Source organism: Rutidosis leptorrhynchoides, chromosome 2 (genome assembly GCF_046630445.1).
Source record: "Rutidosis leptorrhynchoides isolate AG116_Rl617_1_P2 chromosome 2, CSIRO_AGI_Rlap_v1, whole genome shotgun sequence".
Classification (NCBI taxonomy): domain Eukaryota; kingdom Viridiplantae; phylum Streptophyta; class Magnoliopsida; order Asterales; family Asteraceae; genus Rutidosis; species Rutidosis leptorrhynchoides.
Window position 1 is genome coordinate 680,172,568 of NC_092334.1, and position 14,805 is coordinate 680,187,372.

The 14,805-nt window shown below is 34.2% G+C and overlaps 1 protein-coding gene across 1 annotated transcript; it reads left to right on the forward strand.

The window, feature by feature from the left end:
• Positions 1–5,570: 5,570 nt before the first annotated feature.
• On the forward strand, positions 5,571–14,805 carry LOC139890298 (uncharacterized). Its single transcript, XM_071873190.1, has 2 exons — positions 5,571–5,871; positions 14,156–14,805. The coding sequence occupies exons 1-2, from the start codon at positions 5,571–5,573 to the stop codon at positions 14,803–14,805; spliced, it is 951 nt and encodes a 316-aa protein (XP_071729291.1).

The following is a 14,805-nucleotide window of genomic DNA, read 5'->3' on the forward strand; positions in this document are numbered from 1 at the left end:
AAGCCAGCTTCCCCAACAATTAAATCCTTAGAAATTACAACACTTCCAATTCCATTTCAACAAATCAGCAATTAAAGAGTACCGAGATTTCGTAGTATACCTCCATTTTCCTATAAACGATCCAAACAAATACAATAGTGACTATGTATAATACTAACCATGCATGTATGAACTATAATGATAGTATGTCAGATAATGATAACTATGTACACAAACATAGCCATTTCGCAAACATTCCCAGCTAATACATGTGCGGCACCATGACCATTTTGTATACAAAAATTATACCCAAAAACAACTGCCGCAACGCGCGGTCCGTGCTTTCTCTAGTCTTGATTAATCACTTTTGGTGCTTATCAGCCTTCTCAATCTCTAAATTTTCTAGCACTCACCTAACCATCATCCATTCTTTTTAATTATCTTGTCTTGCTTAATCATTTAAAAAGAAAAAAAAGTTCAACTCTTTGTAGATTGTTGCTACGTGGAAGTCATACATCTCTTGCTCCGTAAAGTGGAATTCATATTTCATATAGACTTTATTTTATTTTTTGGTTGTTACAATTTGACGTTACATGTCTTCTACATCAATGACGGCGAGAAACTTTACAGAAAGGGTTCAAAATCCAGTTGGTAACTTTGAGTGGGCTCCGCCTACGCTTACCCCTCTACCACGGGCTTGGCAATTTTCAAAAATTTGGTCCAATTCAACAGCAATATTATTTAGGTCCAGCTTATCAATATTATAATCAACCCAATAGTAATATTGGGCCTTGTCCACATGCCCCTCCCTATCCGCACACCTATGCTGCTAGGAGTTCGATAGGTATGTCGGGTGATGAAAGATGGTATATGGATACCAGAGCCACTGCTCACCTAGTCTCGAATTCAAGTAAACTGGATACTGTTTTTAATAAAAGCAATGTTTTATCAGTTATTGTCTGTGATGGTTCCACCAAACCCGTAATAATATCCGGAAATGCTACTTTACCCAATCCTTACCGACCCCTACACCTTCACAATATCCTTGTTACATCTAATATCGTTAAAAACCCAATTCCCGTCAAACAGTTTAATAAAGGTAACAAACCCACCATTGAATTTGAAGAATATGGTTTTTCTGTATAGGATGCAAGGACTAGACATAATCTTCTTCGTTGTGATAGTGATGGCGATCTTTACCTTGTCACTCCATTTAACATCTCCAACATTGCTTTACTTACATCGAGTCAACCTATTTGGCACAATCGTTTAGAACACCTGGGCGACCATGTCCTACAAACTTTAGTTTCTCGTGGGTTTTTTAATTGTAATAAAGCCCCGCCTAAGACCTTATGTCATGCATGTTAGTTAGAAAAACATGTTAAATTACCATTCTCTCATTCTGTTGGTCCGATTAAGGATCATAAACCACCATATAAGAGCAAGATCAAGATGGAAGAGATAAACAAGATGAATCAAACATAAATCAATATTATTAATATATATAGACGTTGAACTTACAATTGATTAAACTGAGAAACATCGGTTGGCCAGGGGAGATCGAGCATGATCTCCCCTATGCACTGGAATCGCCAAAACGACTCTTCCAAATTAGGGTTCTAGCCTGACCCCAATTAGGGTTCTACTCTTTTGACCCTAAACACATGTGATACTAATATATATAGACTAACTAGTCTTAGGTTACCCTAATGGGCCTATCAACATGAACGGCCCAACAGTCAGCCCAACAGTCACATATACTCCTGTAACTTATTAGTTTCACGCGTGTAATACATCTAGGTGTATAATGTAAGAATAAATTTTATTCTCCCAACGACGGCCATGCAAAATATGCATCAACAATTTCCCCCTTGAATGTTGCTAGCGAATTATTGTAAACAGCTCTTGCAATCTTCAGTCAATCTCTGCAGTAGTACCATAATTTTATGAATCACAAGCTCCATCAAAAGTCTTCCAAAATACGTGAAAATCCAAACTTCGAACATCAAAGTCTTCCAGCATTGAAGTCGAAATGCTAATAGTCATCCTGTAGTTTCTTCAAACTTCACTCGTACGTGTTACCCATAGCACCAATGCATCAAGAATACCCCTAAGACTGAGCTGGGAGCCTTATCGACATCTCTGATAATATCTTCAAACAAACCGACTCTCTCAGAATCATAAACTGTAGAATCTTCCCCCTCACTGTTAGCTGTATCCTATTAAACATCGTAGCACTAACGTTCATCCTGACTTGCATCTTGTAAAGGAAAAATATATAGAGGAGTCCGATCCACAATTAATAACTCAAATAAGTCTTTATTGCCATCAAACTCACCAAAGAAAGTCAAATAGGTACCTCATGATCGGGAAATATCAACCTCAGTTCCCTCCACAAAGCGGAACTGGAACAAACATATTCCCTCCAAAAAGCGAAATATCGAGAAGTGCGAAATAATAAACGTTATTGGCCCATAAATAGTCGTATGCTCCCGACTACCCCACTAATACTTCTCAAAACAAGTGTTTCCGTACTCACCTACTAAATAAGTCTAACAGACAAGGAGGTTGTGCATTAAATCTGTAAATTATTTCTTCAGTGAATAATACGATAGAAAAGTTTCGTGTGGAAATAATGAATAATAAACATTAAGGACCATGAGTGGAAAATTTAATTGTGACTAAAATCGTAAATCTTCAAAGCTTTAAGGACCAAACTTGTAAATTTTCCAAAGTTTAGGGGTTGAAAAGAAATTCTGAAAGTTGTTAAACATTTTGCACAGATGGTCCCTCTGGTTAACAGGCATAAGGTATTTAACTGTGAAAGTTAACGCCCGTTAATAATAATACAGCAAATGAATATGCGAAGTAGAATAATAAAGGAAATGTGGGACCCATAACAAAAGTCAAAGGCTATTTACGTGTAAGATCTTCTCAAAAATAATATGCATCAACAAATCCTACAATTTTGGTAGGTGGGTCCATATTTAAATTATTTAATCAATTCACATCCCCTTAATTCTATCAGTGGGGTCCACCACCTTCTTCTTTTTGCCTTCATCCTCCCAAACGTGACCAGGCCCTTTTTTTTCTTTTTTTTTTATCTTCTTCTTTCCTTTACACCCATATTAATATCGAAATAAAAAATTGACATGTAACCCATATGTTTAAGCTCGTCCACTCGTACTGTTCTTCGTTTTTGCAGAATCTGGCGAGTTCAGGGGCGGCGCCCATGGTGGTTGTGTGGTGGTGGACGGCGGCTTGTGGCGGCGTTCATCAAAAATACCTCAAATCTCCACAAAAACTCATGAAAATTTGCAGGAAGCACCATTAGGACCCGGTAAACATTAACTCATTATCAGATTTTGCAAACAAACACCAAAAATTCCACATCGATCAAAACCAGTCTCAAAAACTCGAAATCAAAAATTTGCTATAACTTGAAAAATAATTTGATTTGAGATCTGAAACTTTGTATATAATCACGAAAGATTTCCAACCTTTCTATTTAAACAGTTTTCCTTAATTCGATCTAGATCTCAAAAACCCATAAAAGTCAACAAAAGTCAACTGTGAGATCTAAAAAGATTTTTCAGCAAAATTACCGTCTTTTACCTTCGATCCAATCACGAGCTCGGTTGTACCAGCTTTGTTACCAATTTGTTGGTCCAATTAAGGATCATAAACAACCATATACGAGCAAGATCAAGATGGAAGAGATAAACACGATGAATCAAACATAAATCAATATTATTAATATATAGACGTTGAACTTACAATTGATTAAACTGAGAAACATCGGTTGGCCAAGGGAGATTGAGCATGATCTCCCCTATACAATGGAATTGCCAAAACGGCTCTTTCAAATTAGGGTTCTAGCCTCACTCCAATTAGAGTTCTACTATCTTGACCCTAAACACATGTGATACTAATATATATATAGACTAACTAGCTTAGGTTACCCTAATGGGCCTATCAACATGAACGGCCCAAAACAGTCAGCCCAACAGTCACATATGCTCCTGTAACTGATCAGTTTCACGCGTGTAATACATCTAGGTGTACAATGTAAGAATAAACGTTATTCGCCCAGCGACGGCCATACAAAATATGCATCAACACGTTCTACTTCTATTGTTTCAAAACCCTTTGAAATCATACATTCTGATTTGTGGACATCTCCCATTGTTAGTGTAGACGGTTTTAAATATTACATGTTATGGTTCGGCCATTTTACACATTTTCTATGGATATACCCTCTTCGTATGAAATCTGTCGCCTTTTCTAAATTTCTACACTTTCATGCATATGTTAAAAAACAATTAACACCACAATCAAAGCCCTCCAATGCAATAACGGGGGTGAATATGATAATGCCTCCTTCCATAACCTCTTTTCCACCCATGGAATTGAGTTTCGTTTCTCATGTCCGCATACCTCCCAACAAAATGGTATGTCAGAACGAATGATTCACACTATAAATATATACAGATTAATATAATCTTGCAATTCGGTCGCTCGATCTCAGATTGTTTAGTCATGACTAGCTCTAATGCCACATAATGTAAGTTAACAATCGTAGCTAAACAATAAAGATAATATAGTAATCAAAACCTTCACAGCTTAATCCAAATACAAGCCTTCTCAGTTTAATAAGACTTAACGTATATTTTGTTTATTTATCAAAAACTTAATAATAATTCAAATCCCTTCAAATTAATCCTACCGTCTATATAAACTAGACTAGATAAATGAAATGGATAAGACTAAAAAACAAACAAACTAAGTATCTCGATAGACTTTGAATAAAATAATCTTGCTAACTAAAATTTCCTGACTTGTTGATATGACATTATCCATTGCCTTGTCTCCACTAAAGCCCATTATTTACAACGAACCAAAATAATCACCTAGTCTAATGCTTGAAAAACCAGCACCTTTGTCCAATAATTCCATTGGGTTGGGTAGGCCCGATTCTGCATCATATACGACTAATAGTACCTTGATTGCCATTTACTTGTTCTTATGACAGTCATCATTTGCTTTGGTGTATCCAAGACCACATAAGAAATCTATGTAGTCTTGTAAACCCATGTCATAAACGACTACATAGTCTATGTTGGAGTTTAATTACTGCACATGTCTAATTACTAAGTCAGAAGGTGGAGTATTTGGTCAACCAAAATAGTTGGATCATGGAGAAGAATTCGTGGGTCATAAGCATCAGTTACCACACGTTTAATAATAAGTTGTTAGCTATTTGTTAGGAGTTATTTTTATCTTTAATTAGAAGTAGCAAGTTATCTTTTCCTTAATTATGTAATTGAATTTCCAGTTAATAAAATCCCAGAAAATTGCCCCATATTTTTGTTCTTCTTCTTGAAATATTACGACTGAGTTCAAATCAGTTTTGAATATTAGTTTCTGATTTCCAACATTTGGTATCAGAGCCAGGTTGTATGCCAAAATATATCAGATACGAAAAAGAAGACATGGCTCTCTCGAATCAGTTTGCAACCAAAGAAGGCGGCGGTGTGTCGTTACAGTGCCCGATGTTGACTACAAGTAATTACACAACATGGGCTATTTGAATGGAAGCAGTTATGGATGTGCATGGAGTTTGGGAGGCCATAGAACCACAAGCCGGGGTGGCTGTGGACGAGAAGAAAAACAAAACTGCTCGGGCTTTCATCATTCAGTCGATATCAGAAGACATATTGCTACAAGTAGCAAAGAAGAAAATGGCAAAAGAAGTATGGGAGGCAATTAAACTAAGGTATCTGGGTGCAGATAGAGTTCAAAAGGCTAGGTTGCATACGCTAAAAAGTGATTTTGAAGCGTTAAGAATGAAAGATGGAGATACAATTGATGAGTTTGCAGGGAAACTCAGTGGTATGTCGTCAAAGTACAACAGTTTAGGGGTAACTTTAGATGACAGTGTGTTGGTCAGGAAATTATTCGATTTTGTGACGTCCTCCAGATAGGGCCTGGGAGAATGACGTTACTAAATATATCAAATCACAGTTGTATAAACGAGAACGACTCTACATGAGACGTTTTGTTGAGTTTTGCAGCGGAAGATAAATATGTCTTTAATTGATATGATATGTAATGAAGACTCCAAGCATAGCAAGCAATCATCATCAAAGCAGTAGATATACAGCTGAAGCAATATTTAAGTACCTGAGAATAAACATGCTTAAAAAGTCAACACGAGGTTGAGTGAGTTCATAGGTTTGTCATAAATAATGATTTCAGTAATAGTGTTAGACCACAAGATTTATTTTCATAAGTAGATCACTCAGATCCAGTCAAGTTGATCTCCCGCAGGATCAAAAAGTTATGCCAGTGCGTGATATTTAGACTAAACGTTGTTTGCCCCGTGACAAGTTGTTCTGTCCTTGTCGTTTAATTTCATTATCAAGTAATACAAAGACTTAGTCAAATGTATCGGGGACGTTACTCCCGATAGGCCTATCCCCAATAATTAAGAATGCCGCAGCAATTAAAAATATCACAGTAGGGACTTAGTCGGACATTGCCGGGTATAGCATAGTTTTAACAGTTGGTACTGATATTTAGACTAGACTTTCAAGTTGCCCCGTGACAAGTTATCGTTTATACTTGTCGGTTGGGGACTTGCTGGTCATAACCCAACATATCACAGTTTAATAGTTGATACGTGTAAAACAGTTATAAAAGTTGCGCATGTATTCTCAGTCCAAAAATGTATAAAAAGGGAGCAGATGAACTCACAAAAAATCAGTTTTAGTATTTGTATTCATTTCATAAAAACAGTTATAAAAGTAGCGCATGTATTCTCAGCCCAAAAATATAGATAAAAAGGGAGCTATGAAAACTCACATTAAATAGCAGTTGAAGTATTCCACGCAAGAAGGAAAGTAAAGCAAGTAAGTGATCTGGATATCAACCTTGAGGTATAACGTTTGATTAGCTAATGTCTAACTTGACATAAAGTATGTTTATTAATATAGCAACTATATTGACAGTGACGGTTTCGAGAAAAGTTCATATTTCTCAAAAGTTTCTATTTTTGGAAACCTACTATTTATGAAAAACTTTCACTTATAGTAAGCTTCTAGTTTAAGAATGTTCGGGTTATAATTCTTAACAAAGATGTTGTACAATCTCGCTCAAACTTCGTTGCTAACATGCAAGTCACTCGAATGATCTATTGTTACCGAGCGGCCCAGGATCTCTTGACCAGAATCTAAGTCTTGGCATTCGAGATCCACAAGCGTCCCATAATGGTAACAAGGATCACCCTAGGCCACAAGTAGCGGTGATGTTTGTAGTCTTTGTACGCTATCTTTAATTATAACCTTCACGTTAGGTGCGTATATACATATATATTCATTAATTCGATTTTAATTATAACTCCTATATATTAATTCATAAAAATACTTTTATAATTTTTAGTAACATATATTACTAATTATAACATGTTATTTATTTTAATTTTAATTGCATATAATTTATAACATTATTTACATGTTTCGGTAAAAAAATAATAAACTGAAGTAAATAGTAAAAAGTAAAAAGTAAAAAGTAAAAAGAATACTTACTAGTAGTAATTCTTCAAAGAGAGAATGAGAGAAATTTTGGTGTGAGTTTGAATGAGAAATGAGGGGTATTTATACTTGAAAAAATTAGGTAAAAAGAATAAAATAATTAAAAGAAAAAGAAATATTTTAATTTTTAATGGGATTTTAAAATTCAAAAGTATTAAATGTTAGGTCATGGGATAATGCACAAAATAAAATAATAAAAGTAGTTTTCCATTATAATTTTTAATTAAAAAGTAATTTATTTATTTATTTATTTTATTAAAAAAATCATTTATTTTAAGGATTTTTTTTTTATATTTTTTTTTAAAATAAATAAATTGATTTACTACTTTTTCAAGAATATTTGTCAATATTTTTTTTATTCATAATAACAATACTGATAATAAAGATATTAATTATTGATATCTTGTTTAAAAAGGATATTAATAATAATAATATTAATATATCAAATTAATGCGTAATTATTTACAAATAATTGTTCGTGAATCGTCGGAATTAGTCGAGGTTAGTCGGAATTGCCGGAAATTTACGGGTTGCCACAGTATCCCCCTGTTAATAGAAATTTCGTCCCGAAATTTAGTTGTTGCCATCAGTCGGCGTTGTTTGTAAACAGGTGAGGATATTTTTGTTTTATTTGGTCTTCACATTCCCAGGTATGCTCGGGGCCTTTCATGAATTCCAACTAATAGGATATTGTTTTGTTTCTAGCGTATAAATCTTACGATCCATAAATTCTACGAAGTGCATTTTATTATTAATGCGGAGGTAATCTAAAGGATTTAACAAGAGTGTCATTGATTAGGTTTTTCTCAAAAAAAGATGATATCGCTATACAAGCATTTCAGTACATATGAAATGTGTTATGAATAATATTGAGCTTATTTAAAACCTTGAGCTTTTATGCCACAATATTAGGGTAGACAAAATAGAAAGGAGTTCATGAAAATTAAGGTCACGATATTTGATAGAGATAGTCATTGTTTACAACAGGAACATCTTAATGATGAATATGAGTTGGGAAATAGAGTTTACCAATATTGGGTAATATGGATGAAACGATTTGATTACAGGAAGAGTATAAATGAAGCTATCGTAAAAGATTGAAATGAGGAAATTAAATGCTCGCCTTAACTTTTGACATAGTTAAAGTTGATTTCCGGAATTCAAGGGATTTAAAGAAATCTTCGAAATCTTTATAAGATTTGATTCTCCGATAATTAAGGAAATTAAGATTTTCTTTAATTAAATACGGTGAAATTGTCTCGATTGACGTGTCTGGAATTTTGTTATAAATTAGCTTCTTCCGTTTCATTATCTTCACCACTTCTCAATTCATAGTTTCTTCCTCAATTCATACTTCTAAAGATTGTGAAAATGCTCCATCCAGTTCTTATCCTGGATATCTTTCTGACTATTGTTTCAGTCATTCTTCTTTTTCATTTATCACCAGAGGAATTTGTTTTATTCTACTTTTGTCTTGGGATTATAGTGTTTTTAATTCTCCCGTGTCTTTATGTCGCTATACGCATTGATATACACGGTTTGTAATATCGGTATCGTTATCGGGCTTTATATTTTCCCTTATATGTCGAAGCTCTTTGCCTTTTTATTCTCCTCTCGACTCTAAGTAAAGCGAGTAATGGTCCAGAATTCGTAGGTATGAAGTTTTGAATGATCATAATATACAAAGCAGAAAGGAAAGGTAATAGCACGATTTGATTTGTCAAATTACCAGAATATCCGGAAAAGATAGAACTATCAAGAAAATATGTTCTTGATATGTTTAGAGATTTAAGTAGAATGTAAGAGTCGTGTAACATGGCAAATGATGATTATAAAGTCTATGAATCATCATCTTCCATTAAAAATTTAGCATGACTTACTGTAATATAATCACGTTGGCCTGACATCATTATATTATACTAACTCATGTTTCAATTCCTAACACTTCTTCAAAACATTTATAATTTAAACTTGAATTTTACATAATATAGAAACTAAAACAGTTTCCTTTATTATGTAACAAAGATATCGCAAAGAGATAATTTATTGCGAACAAGAATAGTTATGAAGATATCTTCAGAAACATCGAGGATATTTATAACGAAAGATACGATGATATCTTAGAATTTTCTAAGATCAAATGATAATGAGGAAAGTTCTTCTGTAAGGATTTAAGATAAGTAAGGAGCAGGGTAATTGCTAATGATTTCAGCAGATACTGAATCATCTAGATTCTTTGAATACAGGTTCAGTCCTTGAGATTTGTCCACAGCTTCCTTCATGTTTTGCTCAATCCGTCTTTCAATACCAGATTTTCTTTTGAGCTTTTCCAACGCACAATTATTTATTATCAAGCTTCTGGTCATTAAGACCATCTACGGCCTTTGCTGCTTCATCAGCATTATTAGGGTTAACAAATCTGAATCGTTGGTTATAGTTCTAAGGTGTTTTCAAGAATTTTGAAGAATGTACAATGTAACATATTAATGTGAGATATAAATATTTCTCGGGTATTACCTACCCGTTAAAATATTTTCACCATCAACAGTTTGTACAACAGTTTGTACAACAGAATATTTAATTACAATATTTATGATAATATACGTACATATATATTTTCCTTCAGATATAATCATGGATTTAATGAATTAATATAATATTAAACTCATTTGATTTGAGGTTGGAACAAGAATAAATAATCTCCAAAACTTTTAGAAACTACATATTCTCTGCAGAGTATTTCTTCAATGTAGTTATGAATCAATACTTCTTCGTTTGTTGTTACTGGTATTCCTTGGTATCTCTGGTGCGTATGATGTTGATGCTCGTGGCATAGACTGTGATGTTGAGGCTTGTGATGCGGATGTTGTTGTGATGAAGCTGATGGTGCTGATGCTGTTGCTGATACTGATGCAACTGCTGGTGCTTATAATGCTTGCTGTGTTGATGATGTTGGCGGTACTGTTGAGGCTGTTGCTGATTCTGGTAGTGCAGTCGGTGCTGGTGATGTTGACGATACTGCTGGTGGTGTTGCGGTTGCTGTTGGTATTGCTTGTGGTGTTGATGATGTTGGTGATGTTGGTGGTACTGATGGTTCTGGTTATGTTGCTGGTGTTGCTTGTGGTATTTGGGTAGTAGGTGTGAGCCTAGCTTCCAAATCGTGCACTGTTTCCTCCAGGGTTTCTACTTTACGCTCGAGTCTATGGATTTGTTCTACCCATTCCTCCGTAAGGTTTGTCAATTCTTGATATTTAGTTCGAAGTCTTTTAACTTCTTCTAATAATCCTATCTGGTTAGAATTCGGGAGTAGAGGACGAATACTGTCTTGGGCTACATCGATTCGACCTTCGAGGCGGAAAATTCTTGCGAAAAGAGTGTAAACAGTATTGCGAACAGGTTCGCCGGTAAGCAGATCGAGTACTCCGACGTTTGGTGGTAAGTTTGGCTCGTGATAAGGAGTACCTTCTTCATTTCTCCATAGGGTGAGTATTTCGCGAACCCATCCCCATTTTCTGAAGAAATCACGGTAATTGATCGGTGGGTGTGTTCCCGTCACGCTACCTTCGGAGCTAGAGGAACTTGAGGAATCAGGTGAGAAATCCATTTTATGTGTTTGGAATAGGGTTTGATATGAAATGGGTGTTGAATATTGAATGATATATCCGTCTCCTTGAATACGTATATATAGCAAAAGATTTCCGTGATTTACGGAGGAAATTTAGGAAAAGTTTTAGACAAAGTCTATTGAGATAGATATGATAAGATATGATAAGATATACTCCACGTATGCAATAATGGCAGTATGGCATGTCGAGATTATAAAATGATAAGTATGTAATCTAATGATCTTTCGATTAAAGACTTTCAATTCGTATACTGTGATAACCCAATGACATTTTCCGGTTCGCAAACCGATGCATAAAGGTATAAGGCATATAGGTACGTGATATAACAGGGAGTTATATACATTTAAGTATGAATAGTAACAATTATAGGAGTTTCGAAAATCATGGATAATATTTCATGTAATACATATGTAATACACAAAACCATGATAGATGACATAGGAATGTCAAGAATTTCAGAAATTATGGTGTCGCATTTAAATGCGGTGGCGTAATTGGATAATACTTAGGAAAGTGAGCAGAGTTCTTAGGTTGGCTCGGCATTCTAAGATAAGTAAAGTTTCTAAAGCATAGTATAGCATTTAACAGTTAAAGGCAACAATAAAGGCACTACGGTCAAGGAAAGTTGTAGTCCTACATTGCTAAGGTACCTAATTGTATAAGGCACACATAAAATGCAATCCTGGTTCTCTGCAACAACATGCTCTGATACCAATCTGTGACGTCCTCCAGATAGGGCCTGGGAGAATGACGTCACTAAATATATCAAATCACAGTTGTATAAACGAGAACGACTCTACATGAGATGTTTTGTTGAGTTTTGCAGCGGAAGATAAATATGTCTTTAATTGATATGATATGTAATGAAGACTCCAAGCATAGCAAGCAATCATCATCAAAGCAGTAGATATACAGCTGAAGCAATATTTAAGTACCTGAGAATAAACATGCTTAAAAAGTCAACACGAGGTTGAGTGAGTTCATAGGTTTGTCATAAATAATGATTTCAGTAATAGTGTTAGACCACAAGATTTATTTTCATAAGTAGATCACTCGGATCCAGTCAAGTTGATCTCCTGCAGGATCAAAAAGTTATGCCAGTGCGTGATATTTAGACTAAACGTTGTTTGCCCCGTGACAAGTTGTTCTGTCCTTGTCGTTTAATTTCATTATCAAGTAATACAAAGACTTAGTCAAATGTATCGGGGACGTTACTCCCGATAGGCCTATCCCCAATAATTAAGAATGCCGCAGCAATTAAAAATATCACAGTAGGGACTTAGTCGGACATTGCCGGGTATAGCATAGTTTTAACAGTTGGTACTGATATTTAGACTAGACTTTCAAGTTGCCCCGTGACAAGTTATCGTTTATACTTGTCGGTTGGGGACTTGCTGGTCATAGCCCAACATATCACAGTTTAATAGTTGATACGTGTAAAACAGTTATAAAAGTTGCGCATGTATTCTCAGTCCAAAAATATATAAAAAGGGAGCAGATGAACTCACGAAAAATCAGTTTTAGTATTTGTATTCATTTCATAAAAACAGTTATAAAAGTAGCGCATGTATTCTCAGCCCAAAAATATAGATAAAAAGGGAGCTATGAAAACTCACATCAAATAGCAGTTGAAGTATTCCACGCAAGAAGGAAAGTAAAGCAAGTAAGTGATCTGGATATCAACCTTGAGGTATAACGTTTGATTAGTTAATGTCTAACTTGACATAAAGTATGTTTATTAATATAGCAACTATATTGACAGTGACGGTTTTCGAGAAAAGTTCCTATTTCTTAAAAGTTTCTATTTTTGGAAACCTACTATTTATGAAAAACTTTCACTTATAGTAAGCTTCTAGTTTAAGAATGTTCGGGTTATAATTCTTAACAAAGATGTTGTACAATCTCGCCCAAACTTCGTCGCTAACATGCAAGTCACTCGAATGATCTATTGTTACCGAGCGGCCCAGGATCTCTTGATCAGAATCTAAGTCTTGGCATTCGAGATCCACAAGCGTACCATAATGGTAACAAGGATCACCCTAGTCCACAAGTAGCGGTGATGTTTGTAGTCTTTGTACGCTATCTTTAATTATAACCTTCACGTTAGGTGCGTATATACATATATATTCATTAATTCGATTTTAATTATAACTCCTATATATTAATTCATAAAAATACTTTTATAATTTTTAGTAACATATATTACTAATTATAACATGTTATTTATTTTAATTTTAATTGCATATAATTTATAACATTATTTACATGTTTCGGTAAAAAAATAATAAACTGAAGTAAATAGTAAAAAGTAAAAAGTAAAAAGTAAAAAGAATACTTACTAGTAGTAATTCTTCAAAGAGAGAATGAGAGAAATTTTGGTGTGAGTTTGAATGAGAAATGAGGGGTATTTATACTTGAAAAAATTAGGTAAAAAGAATAAAATAATTAAAAGAAAAAGAAATATTTTAATTTTTAATGGGATTTTAAAATTCAAAAGTATTAAATGTTAGGTCATGGGATAATGCACAAAATAAAATAATAAAATTAGTTTTCCATTATAATTTTTAATTAAAAAGTAATTTATTTATTTATTTATTTATTTTATTAAAAAAATCATTTATTTTAAGGATTTTTTTATATATTTTTTTTAAAATAAACAAATTGATTTACTACTTTTCCAAGAATATTTGTCAATATTTTTTTTATTCATAATAACAATACTGATAATAAAGATATTAATTATTGATATCTTATTTAAAAAGGATATTAATAATAATAATATTAATATATCAAATTAATGCGTAATTATTTACAAATAATTGTTCGTGAATCGTCGAAATTAGTCGAGGTTAAATGAAATCATATAAAGATTTTTGTTTAAATTTTGCCGAAAATTTACGGGTTGTCACAGATTTGGTTCCTGACAAGTATTTACAATTGATTGCTTCAATTGAACAGTATTCAGACGTGGATACTATGCTTTTGAAGAGGCTATAGGAAGGCTTAAAGCATACGAAGATAGGTTGAAACTTTGCGGTGGTAATACCAGCAATGAAGGAAGTTTATTGCTAAGTAAAACTGAAGGTCAGACAAGCCAAAAGAACTCGAATGGAACCAATACAAATGGAGGTAGAGTAAGAGGGTCATCGTATAATCAAAGGGGTGGTCGATATGGTTCTAGAGGCAGAGGTAATGAAAGAGGTAGGGGTGGCAAAACATTATCCCGTGATCATGGAAACTACAAAGCAAAAGACAAGAAGTATATCAAGTGCTTCAATTGTAATGAATACGGTCATTATGCATCCGAGTGTAAGGCTTCGAAGGATAAAAGAGACGAATCAAACCTTACACAGTCACAAGAAGAAGAATCTGCACTTCTACTGAGTATTTGTGGGGAAGCAGAAACTGTTGTGTTGTTGAATGAAGAGAAGGTATTTCCTAAAGAAATTCAGGATCCAAGCAACAATGTGTGGTACCTTGAAAATGGTGCTAGTAATCACATGATGGGAAACAAGATGATGTTTGCTGAATTGAACGCAAATGTAAAAGGGGAAGTCAAGTTTGGTGACAACTCGAAAGTGCAAATTGCAGGAAGAGGAACCTGTTAG